The sequence below is a fragment of the Papilio polytes genome, unplaced genomic scaffold, assembly GCF_000836215.1.
Source record: "Papilio polytes unplaced genomic scaffold, Ppol_1.0 DF824135.1, whole genome shotgun sequence".
In the NCBI taxonomy this organism is placed as follows: Eukaryota; Metazoa; Arthropoda; class Insecta; order Lepidoptera; family Papilionidae; genus Papilio; species Papilio polytes.
Window position 1 is genome coordinate 213739 of NW_013525069.1, and position 11864 is coordinate 225602.

Sequence of the window (11864 nt, forward strand, 5' to 3'; positions counted from 1 at the left end):
AATAAAAAAAACATACAGACGAATTGAGTACCTCCTTCTTTTGGGAAGTTGGTCAAAAAGAAATGATTACCAAATCGAACTTTTGAAGGATAAAAAACAGTTACTCTTAAATTTCCGTATTTTCTAAAAAGTAATAGTATTTGATACTATTATTTTAAATCTTACTTTTACATATATTAGTATGATAATCATAATAATGTTGTAAATGCGAAAGTTTAGATGGATGGATGGTTTTTAGAGTTTGTTGCCCAAACATCTGAACATCCGTTCATCGATGAAATTTTGGTATAAATAAAGAGGACAGTCTGGAAGACACATAGCCTACTTGCTTTTGTTTTTTATTTCACACGGACGGAGTCTCGAGCGAAAGCTAGTATTTAATAAAATATTACAATGTAACACCACCACAAATACAATCTAATACAATAAGGCTATACAAAAATCTACGTTTTTTTTTAAATAAAATGGTTTGCAAGGTTGCTCGTTGCACCACAAGTATATTAAACAAGTCGAAACGTTTTTTTACTACCACTCAAGGTCGAAAGAGGTCAGAATTTTGGATCATCGTATTTGTTTTTTTAACAAAGAATACGTAAAAGTTTAAACTTCTCGAATATGTACGAACAAAAGGGTATTATTTAAATTTTCCTATATGGCATTTTTAAATTTCTTTGTGTTGTATCAAAAGTAACATAAATATCGTAATCATTGAATCAGAGAACATGAAAACATCAAAATTAAGCAAATAACAAATTCAAACGAGATATAAACCAAGTAGAACAATGGTAATCAACTGGTAATCCTTTCCTACTCTAATTCTTATTTATGTTTGTTATCTCACCGATTTCTTCTCAATCGACGTAACACACATAAAAACAAAAAAGAAACAATAAACCAAAAAGTAAGTATAGCCACTAACACATAGGTATATAATTACACAAATCGTTACTCGACTAACATTTTCTAATTCGTTGGCCAAAGTGGCAACACGCGTCTCGCAACGTTCAAACTTGAATTACGTGGAAACAAATTGCTTTGCGATCAGAAGGGTTCTCCAGGGTTATCTTAGCACTGACGTTCACAAAGTGTATTTTTGCCATTTTTTTACCTACTGACAGGAAAACGTTTTTGATATGTATGTAGGAAATTTGGTATGACTGTTCCATTATTCCTTTATTACCATCGTACAAGACTTATTTCGCTTGGTACGAGCCCGGAAAAACTTCACCAAACTGAGAGTCAACTACCAATAGGGACAATGGTCACCAGCTCACTATACGTCCCCATCAAGAGGATCGTAGCCTACATAAGGGTCTAGGCTTTGGTGTGTACCACGCTAGCGCACTTCGGCTTGGTTGACTTCACACATGTCTTTGATTTTCTTCGCAGATATGTGCAGGTCACATCACAACGTCTTGATTCACCTTTATAATAGAGACCTGGAATTTCTTAATCATATCGAATGCCCCTAAGAATGACGTGTCAATTAACTAGCGCCGGAAGGGGAGAGGCCAGGAGGCTGGTCCTTAGGGCCATTCGGTCTCCACCTCTCCTACTCTCATTAAGACAGCCCTGGGCCCGATTTACTTTAAATTAAATATTATTGTGTCAGAACAGCGTTTGGCCGGTCCCACTAATTGACCTATAAAGTTTCATTTGATGCCGACACACAATGAATATTTAATGATAGAAGTAGGACGTTGACATAAGAAACGATGACAAATATGTATATCTATATCATAAACGGACGGATCAACGGTTTTGTAGAGGTAGAGGACCTCAATAGCTATCATTTAAGCACAAATTATGTTATCCGATTGTCCATAGTTTTAAAGTTATTTAATGTTTTATAAAAAAATGCGGAAAAACAGATTTGTGACTAAAATTTGCCCTTACGTCCAAAATAGTGTGTTCACGTCCCTATTTTTAGAATAACACACACACACACACAGTAAATAAAAAAATATTGTGGCTGTCCCACCACTGGCTGATAGAGGCTCTGACAGCTTAAAAGTGACTTCACTGTCAGATAGAGTATCAAAATCCGATACTTCCATCACATATTTAGTACGTTGGGTTATCATCTGTTTGTTTACAAAAATTATGGGAGAGGCCCTTAGTGTATTCTTTTAAATTTGATTATTCAGATGCTTTTTATAATAAATAAAGTTTGTTTTGAATTACTTCAATAACAAGATGTCGTGAGCAAAGCTTAGTATCATTATCAACCTAATGTTGTCCCTACGGAGGGTTAGCACAGAATGTGCAGCTCTTATATACTTCTCTATCAGCAGACATATCGGAATTCACTCCCAACATGAGTCAAAGCTAGTGTATCAATAAAGAAGTAATCGGAAAATTGGTTTTACTAAATTATTTTCTTGAAATTTTTCGATGAGAGCAAATACGTGGGATTGATATTCAGTTTTCAAAAATGACACCGATCTTTTCACGAATTATAATAACGTAGAACATTAACTTTGATAAACGTAATAGAGTTATAAAATTTTGTCGCATTGTAAGTAAAAGACGAATAATAAACTTCTCTGTATCAGTAGCGATAATAAATATAACAATTATTAAATGAATTAGTAATTGATAATTAATCTTTATTAATTAACTAACTATCGCCCGCGACTCCGTCCGCGTGAAATTAAAAAAAAAGTGAGTATTCTCCATCCATGTAAACTTTCGCAATAGTATGATTAATTCTCCTCTTGTTTGATTTAAAATAACAATGTTCCTAGCTAAACAATGTTTATTTCTGGTCTTTTCATTAACAATAATATACACGTAAATTTTAAACAACTTTTTAAATACGTTTCGTTAGTGTTTAAATTAATTCTTAGTACTTTTGTATGCTTAGTATATCTTTTATGTAATGATGCCTAAATTACAAAGCTCTAACAGATATCAATTTATTTTGACAATTTGACAACGTATTTTACAAAATACTCGATGTTAACGGTAAATGGCTATCTAAAATCTAGCTCGAACTTGTGGAGTTATTAAATCCATTACGGTACCCGTTCTGTATAGTGCTATTACAATATAGTGCACTTTGAAAGCAACGCAACAATAGCCTTATTTGACGCTAAGAGGATTTTGACCTTTATAATTTGACGATATATCGAATTTTCTCGCACATCAGGACATACAACGTTCTAATAGAATCACATATAAACTATAATTTTTCACTTTACCTTTTTTTGCTTAAATATTGCTTTTTTAGAATTGAAGCACCAAGTATAAAGTTATTACCGTAAGTTGAATTTCAACAAAGATTTTCTGAGGTCATTAGTGGTCAACGACCACTCAAAGCATTGCAAAATCAAAGTAATCCTTACGATTAATTTGCTCAATTTTATAAAAGCTTCATATTATTTTGGTGGTGAGCATGAAAATAAATCCGCATTGCTTATTCAAGTAAAGTTCCGAGGGCACCTTACTAAAATCAGACACATAAGCAAAATAATTAGGCTAATTTTTATCCCGGGAATAGTTACGGTTCCCGTGGGATTCATTAATTTAGTTTCTTAATGTTTACTCGATCATTCTGCAACAGTTCAACATATCTTATTGAAATTTGGCACAGATATAAAACAAAATCTGGAGTACATATGGGATAAGCTTCATCCCCGAGAAATGTCCGGTTCCCGAGGGATACGTAGCTTTTTGTAATTTATATAGTTCGTATGTTTTCTAATACCACGCGGACGAAGTCGCGGGCAACAGCTCGTTTTTTTATAACTTAGTTATGTAGGATGTCAGCAATCACATTAAATTTTTGAATAATGTTTCTTTTAATAAAAAGCCCCAGACTTAATATGAGCTTGAGGCTATATATTTTTAAGCTATTAAACTTAAAGAGTAAATAATTTAGAAAAATACCTTCATACGATTTTTGTCGTACAACAAAAAAATAACTGTAACCGATTAGATTTTAATTTCGTTTAAAAAACAGTGGTCTCAATGAAATTTGGCATAAATGTAAAGGATAGTCAGTCGGACGGAGTCGCGGCGAAAGCTGGTACATAACATATTGTATTAAACAATTAAGATTGAACAGTCGTCGACATTATTGTTAAATAAGACAACTCTGATATGAAATTGTAAGACCACATTTACCTGTTAGGTTTAAAGTAGGTAAACGAAGTTTTGTCTTGTATCTAATCTAACAGTGGTAGTGCCCGCTTTAATATCTTAGCACGAATGGGCCGGCTCGCCCGGTGTAATACCACGACCACACAGAAAACAGGCGTGAAATGGAAGCAATTCCGTTTTTGTCTGATGAGTGTGCTGCCGGAGGCCCAGGAAAAGGGTGGAAAGGGAAAGGGACTAACCCTTTCCCTTTCCACCCTTTTCTTATAAGGAGAGGATGGAAAGGGGAAGTGGATTTGACGGTGGAGGAGAAGCAGATGAAGGGGCAATATCCTCTTTATGTGCATCTCCTTCTCCGTTGGATAAGGGTAGGCATCGCAGCTGCAATTGCGGATGACTATGGGCAGCGGTCGCTTCGCCATTTTGGCGGATTCAGGTGGCCGCTTGCTCGTTTGCCACCTTATGTTATAAAAAAAATCTAAACCAATTGCCAATGTTTAAATCCGTTCGACATGAAAATGAAGTTATATAAAAAGTATTGGAATAAAAGCCAGCAAATTGTTTCTTATCTTAATGTTGCAATTTATGAAACAAATCTTTTCATCTGCTTTGAATAATAAACCTGGCGATTATTTATTACGTTATATGATCTTGGAATTCATGCTTTATATCATTATACTGTTATGCGTTCTTTAAAAAAGAGAGGTGAAATACTCTTGAATAAAATATAATCTCATACAAAGTTTATTTTGAACGCTTAAGTTAATGGACTGGTCTGGTCTGGTCTCATTTATGGAAGGCGGTTTTCGGTTCGTTGACTTCACGAAAAAATGCTTATCATACTTGGAGACTTATTTGTAAACAGTGTTGACTATGCAAATGCACTTACGAATTTCAATCCGTTTTTACTTAAGAAACAATGCATTGTTTCTAAACAGTAAAGTCATCGCCAAATATGAATAAAAACAGTTTGCTTCATAAATGTTAATTTAAAAATGTTGAAGCGTCAAGCTTAAAAGTTATGAGTAAGGATTTCGGTCACATGGTCAAGCGTTGGAATCCCACTATTCGATAAGAAAACACCGATGATTCTGATCCACTTTGAAACGACCGTTTTAAAACAAAATATATAACTATCGTAAAAAATAAAGATAAAGACATCATAATTGTTTATTGCGTAAACATTCATCTCGTGTATCTAATAAATGTTTATTGGTTTATTTTTATGAGTCGATTAATCCAACTTAAACAAAACAATATGTTGTCGCACAGTGTTTACATTTACAAATACATTTTCTTGAGTAAGTTTGTTTACCAAAGCTGTGAAACATATTGATTTCTACTTGTAAATAAAATTGAGATTTTCATATGTCTTGGAAAAAGTCTTCTGCTGGTAAGAACTTTGCAGCCGCTCTAATGTTATGGATGACCGTCTCATAAGCCTTTTGAACGATTTTACAAATAGCTCTTTCCTTATATTCATCGCGTTTCTTTTCATATTTTACAATACCTTCTTTGATATGTTCATCTGTAACAAAAATGACATCATATCTACTTCTTTCTTGTTACTAGTTTTAGATGTTTTTTATTCAAAAAGTGTCAATAGGATAACAATGTTTTTGTACAAGTGTTTAGGACAATAACCTATCAAAAGTTTTATAAACGGTGGAAGGAAGTACACTTGATACTTTAACGACAGTTGGAGTCTGAACATAAAGAAGCCGGAGCGTCAGAGTGTTCACATAAGCATTGCCTTTAAGGAAGGTATATACCATCTTTTCTTAAAGACCCCTGAGCGGTAAATATTTGTAAATACAGCTGAGGACTCGTATAAGATCGTTATAGAATGCCAACAATCGAGGTGGTAACGATTAATTTTAGTGCTCGGTCTACTCGTGCGATGCCGGAACTTAGCGGCAGATTTAATATTATCTAAGAATTTACTTCCAAAAAAAAAAAACAAATAAACGAGAACATTGATAAAACTAACTATTACTTTTACATCTCAGCGTTTCATAATTTTCGACACGGGAATATGAAATATGAAATGTTTATTGAACATTTCGCAAATACACGGTAGCTCATAGTTATAAAATACGGCGAAGTTACCTTTATTAAGTGCTTGAACTAGTTCATCATTCAAAGATACTTCGGGTTTTTGAACAATACTGCAAGTTATTGTTTCCGGAAGAACTTCAAAATAACGAACTCCTTTATCGTTATTTCTTAAGTCGTAATTGTAATTAGCTGTAGCCAAGGTAGCTGAAATCAGATTTTTGTTAAATATTGAAGATTATTGTTTATGGGCTTTGTACAACATAAAATACTAGTGTGGAAATTCCCCCCTCCCCTTCGCTACGCCACTGTGTGGAATAAATGTAAGTTTTGTCCAGTAATAGTTGTATACTCATACACTCATAGTCATATACCATCCTGTGCTTATAACGTTGCCTGTATAAGCCGTGAACTAGTGAGACATCCAGGTATATTTTATTTGGGGTAAAATACGTGACTCATCACAGCAGTGATGTTTACAGCTACTTTACTATGATTTTCAACATGACATGTGGCACGTCCTATTAAGTTTATTTTCTCCTCTGCTCAAACCATTTAAAATTTTTTTTTAATTTGCTGCAATAGTATGTCAGCATTTTTAATTGTACTTACTTGCTTTAGCCTTGTATGTTCCAGAGAAAATCTTCGAATGTTCTGTTAGCTTTACATCTAATTCACTAACTATATTTAAATCGACATTCAACTTCAGCACTACTGACATTTTATCTTTGTCCATTCTAAAAATAAATCACTCATGACTAAGTTATAACTTTATAGTTAAAACTTTCGTGTTTAGGCAAAACTGTGAACTGTACTTTTTAACTGCCAGTTTCAATGTTGCCTTCACACATACATTTTACCTAATCTGACTAATTAGTTTAAACTGTACAGCACTACAGTTGCTACTACTACTAAGTACTACTCTGCAGTTACAACTGATTGTGTTTAGTGCCTCTCCACTTGGCGTCTATCCACGCGACACCGAGCACGGCGTGGCAAATTGATTTCGAAAAGTTTAGCCACTAGAACGTCAGATCTTTTATCCGACAAGTGTAAACGGTCATAAATTGAAATAGGAGACGGGGAATACATTTTAATATTTAGTACACAGCTGTTAGTCTTACTGGAAGTCGGATATCTTCTGATTCTTTAATCCAGATATGTTAATGTTTGTAAAATGTAACGAAACGCCGCCTATGTCTTCTGCCGCATAGTCCAAGGCAGGTATTACTAAAGGATCGATGGCTCTTATGTCGGCCTCAGGGATACCTTTACAGGTTTTTTCTAAGAACTGTTCAGTTGATTTGCTCAGGCATTCTATATCCTTAATCTTACACGATCGCAATAGTCCACCTGTAACCAATTTATTATCAATCTCTATCTTTATCTTTACTTCATAATATTAAAGAGGAAATATTTATATTTTTGTATGTATTAAATTACTTAAAAACTACTGGGGCGATTTCAAAAATTCTTTCACTTTTAAAAAACTATGTTTTCACTGAGTAAAACGGTCTATATTTCAATCTATTTTTTTAATTTCACGTGGATAAAGTCGCGAGCAACGGCTAGTCCTTATTAATGTTATGAAGATAAAAAAATTGTATTTTTGTATGTATTAAAATAACTTTCAAACTACTGGGGCGATTTTAAATTTTACATTTTAATATCACTTGCAAGTAATGTACATGAGTAATACAAGTTTAAATCTGTGCACGTGGTATATCAATTACATTTTAATCAAACATTTATTATTGGTATCAAGTGTTCACATAAAGATCAAATGTCAGTGCCGTTTTCATTATCAATGATCGGCGAGGCGGCCGGCGCACATTGGGCTGTATCCAGTTGCTCCATAGACAACTTTATCTGATGTTTGAAATGTATCTTTTTTTTGCTTGAATGTGCTTTGTAAATGCACAGTAAATGTACAGTAAATGCAAACCTTATAACGTAATATTTATCTTGTATCGATGTTTTTGGCGCAATTAGAATGTTTTCTCTGAAAATTTGTATGGAGCCGCCCTCAAAATTGGCGATAACTCAGCTATCGCACAATTGCGCCTTATATTCTCTAAGATAACGTTTGTACAACTTGTAACGATTTTTTTGGTATACTATTGGACACGGGCACGGGTGCGATTTTTGACTTATTCAAGGTCAAAGGTCTTAAAAATTACTTTTTCAAGTATTTCGGCGAAATGGTTAGCTTTATCAAAAAGTTGACTAGGACGAAGTTGTAGATCATGAAATTGCTAATAAAATATCCATACATACTTTTTTCATAAGAGCCATAGTTTCCGAGATATAACGATTATATCAAATCATAACTTATATATTTGCACGTATATATGTATATTAAATGTATTGTATTTTAGTGCTCTAATGAAGATAATTTTAACTTTCTGCTACTTTCTTCGGATCCACTTCTTTCGGCAACAAGGCCCACAATGGAAATTAAAAAGAGGAAGATCTACTTTGCCGAAGTATGGGATTTGCTGGATCGTAATGAATCGGATCATGAAATCCAGTTCTGCGAAGTTTCGCTTTTTGAACCAGAAACTAATTCTGAAAATGAATATACTGATAGTGAATAAGTAAATTTATTAGGTTATTAAGATCAATATCATCTATACTATTATAATAAAGCAATAAAATAAAACAGTAAACTAAAATTTTCATAATTTCATGCGGATGAAGCCGCACGCGAAAAGCTAGTATTGAATACAAAGATATCATTCGTTTTTTACTTTTTCTGTCCTATCTTCTAAATCATTTTTTTAATAATTGTAGTTATGGTATATATATGTGCGAATATATAAGTTATGATTTGACAAGTCACTTGGCTTGAAGAAGAAAACCATTACATGCAAATTTCAACCCCCACGTTGGACCTTTACGAGATGATTTTCGTAAAATTCTTTCTTAGCGCTCATATTATACAGTAATAGAAACTTTTACGCAAAATTTCAAACCTCTGGTTCCAGTGGTTAGGGATTATTAGTCATTAAAGTATCGGGTATATTAGTCGGAACAATTTGGATGTGCAAATCGCTATATCTCTGAAACTATGGCTCTTATGAAAAAAGTATGTATGGATATTTTATTAGCAATTTCATGATCTACAACTTCGTCCTAGTCAACTTTTTGATAAAGCTAACCATTCCGCTGAAATACGCGAAAAAGTAATTTTTAAGACCTTTGACCTTGAATAAGTCAAAAATCACACCCGTGCCCGTGTCCAATAGTATACCAAAAAAATCGTTACAAGTTGTACAAACGTTATCTTAGAGAATATAAGGCGCAATTGTGCGATAGCTGAGTTATCGCCAATTTTGAGGGCGGCTCCATACAAATTTTCAGAGACAACATTCTAATTGCGCCAAAAACATCGATACAAGATAAATATTACGTTATAAGGTTTGCATTTACTGATACAAAGCACATTCAAGCAAAAAAAAAGATACATTTCAAACATCAGATAAAGTTGTCTATGGAGCAACTGGATACAGCCCAATGTGCGGCGTCTCGTTACGATGTTTAGTTTTCTTGCTCCGCTCAAGTAATAGTTTTACTTCCATCAATTTAGTAACTAAACACCTAGACGGGTGTTTTACTAGGTACCCTACAATACATGATAGCCGCGGAGGTGCCGAAACCGAAGATCCAACTACTCACTACACTAAAAGCATTGAATACGAGTCGAGTTTGATAAACAATTAAATACTGCCTAAACTAAGTTATTAAAACTTCTTAGTTTCTCTCTGACAGCGGAATGGGAGAATATTAACGAAACTGGTATAATAAACTTGGTGTACAGCATACTAAACCGCGTAAACGCAATAATGAAAGCAATAGGAGGCAACAGTAACACATTGAAATTGGAGAAAAACGTAGAGTACAAAAATGTCCTGTTCTTTTCTTTTTGTACTAACGCGAGATCAACAGTTCTTTTTGTAATTCTTAATCATTAAAATGTAGCAGCTTATAAATATTATTTTTTTAATTTAAGGGTTATAATATTGTCTATTAAACTCCCTTTACTTCGTTAAGCTAGCATTATTAGTTTACGAGTTTTTAGGTTTTTTAGTGACCCGGATTCAATGTTTTTGAGTGTAGTTACTAGGTTGCGTAAATGATACAATTTATTTAATAAAACAAGGATTATAGATTTTAATTCAGTGCTCTTGGACTAAGATACCATGGCCAATAGCTATTAGAAAAGTCTTATCAACAATACAGAATTCAATCTTCTGAAACGTATATAAAACAAAAAAATATTTGTTTTATATACGTTTCAGAATGTTTAATCAAAACAGTCGTGTACAATTCATGTAAAAAATACATTTTATGTAAACTATAACTACAAAAACCGAGAAAAAAATGTTTATTTATTATTCGATATGTTGAAAATAAAAATAACAACGTATAAAAAGGATTAAAAATGTATATACAGATTCTATAGGTAAAAGACATTTTTTTTTCTTGGTCATGTGGGCAAAGGTACTCCCTCGGCCCACATGACGAAGAAAAAACAGACAATAAAACATATGTACTAAATGATAATAATAAATTGTACAGTTTTTACCTGTATCCGAAAGTGCACTTGTGGAAAATACAAGTAATAAAAATACTTCGCACGTCTTCATCTTGCAGTCGACAGTATTGTCTCGTAGTCAGATGACAACTAAGATATTTCCGTGTACTATTTATCAGACGAACTTATGACGGAAGCGCAGTATCAGTGCAAACAAAAATTAAATGAAAAAACTAAGAATCAGGATACATAGGTCAATAATTATCACTGCACACGAGAAATGTACTCGCAACATATTATATAACGGACAGATAGACTTTATCCTACCTCGTATATAAATACATAGGTCTAATTGCTGTGCTATTATTCTTAACTATTCAATTAAGAATGTTTAATGACAATAAACAGATTGTTAAATATTAATACAAATGGCTTGTTTGCTACAGACTTAATTCCACCATGGAATGTTATATTTTCTGCTTGTTGGAATTTTATTCGCAAGATGATTATGTCACAACAGAGCAAGTGTAGCTGAGAACATTTAACAAGGAGAATAAAATGTTTAAGATACAGGTACGTGAATGTATTGAGATATTATAATAAAGATAATTCCTTGCAAATAGTAAACCTCCCTTATACAACTAGCTGTTGCCCTCGACTTCGTCCACGCAATATTGAGATAAAAAAGTAACCCGTCGATGTCAGCTACCCTTCAGGGAAAGTCCGGTCGAAGCGACCCAGCCGTTTCAGAGATTACCCGGAACAAACGCGGCTTGCGGACAGACAGACAAAAAAAATTTAATGCGATTTTCGTTATCAGCAACGCAAATACATCTTACAGGACGCGAAAATATTTCGATCATTATAGTTTACGCCTTTTTTCAATGACATTCTGGTCTATACATAATTACACAATAGCTGAGTATAAGGCAACGTCGTGAAGATCGTGAATCTTAATAACGACGAAGCGACAGCGAATTATGATTCAAGTTACAAATGACGTAGTGGACTCCGATAACGCCACCCTTGTTCCATGATAGTTAGAGATACTATTTGACGAACTAATTAATGCAGATCAACGTATAATAGAAATGTCGGAAACATTCTCAGGTGATTCATAACGGAGGAATCAACGGTTTTGTGGAGTTAGAGAACCTCAATAGTCACCTAA

The 11864-nt window shown here is 33.7% G+C and overlaps 1 protein-coding gene across 1 annotated transcript; it reads right to left on the reverse strand.

Annotated features, from left to right (window-relative positions):
- Positions 1-5275: 5275 nt before the first annotated feature.
- LOC106099233 (juvenile hormone-binding protein-like) lies at positions 5276-10894 on the reverse strand. Its single transcript, XM_013277698.1, has 5 exons — positions 10745-10894; positions 7281-7509; positions 6769-6893; positions 6211-6363; positions 5276-5629 (listed from the first exon to the last, which is right to left on the reverse strand). The coding sequence occupies exons 1-5, from the start codon at positions 10803-10805 to the stop codon at positions 5466-5468; spliced, it is 732 nt and encodes a 243-aa protein (XP_013133152.1). The 5' UTR covers positions 10806-10894; the 3' UTR covers positions 5276-5465.
- Positions 10895-11864: the final 970 nt, after the last annotated feature.

Excerpts from the sequence above, each read along its gene's own strand:
- LOC106099233 (XM_013277698.1), bottom strand. The coding sequence starts at position 10,805 with ATGAAGACGTGCGAAGTATTTTTATTACTTGTATTTTCCACAAGTGCA. Across the intron at positions 7,510-10,744 it reads AAGTGCACTTTCGGATACAG|GTGGACTATTGCGATCGTGT; the intron begins GTAAAAACTGTA and ends AATTGGTTACAG. Across the intron at positions 6,364-6,768 it reads AACATACAAGGCTAAAGCAA|CTACCTTGGCTACAGCTAAT; the intron begins GTAAGTACAATT and ends ATCTGATTTCAG.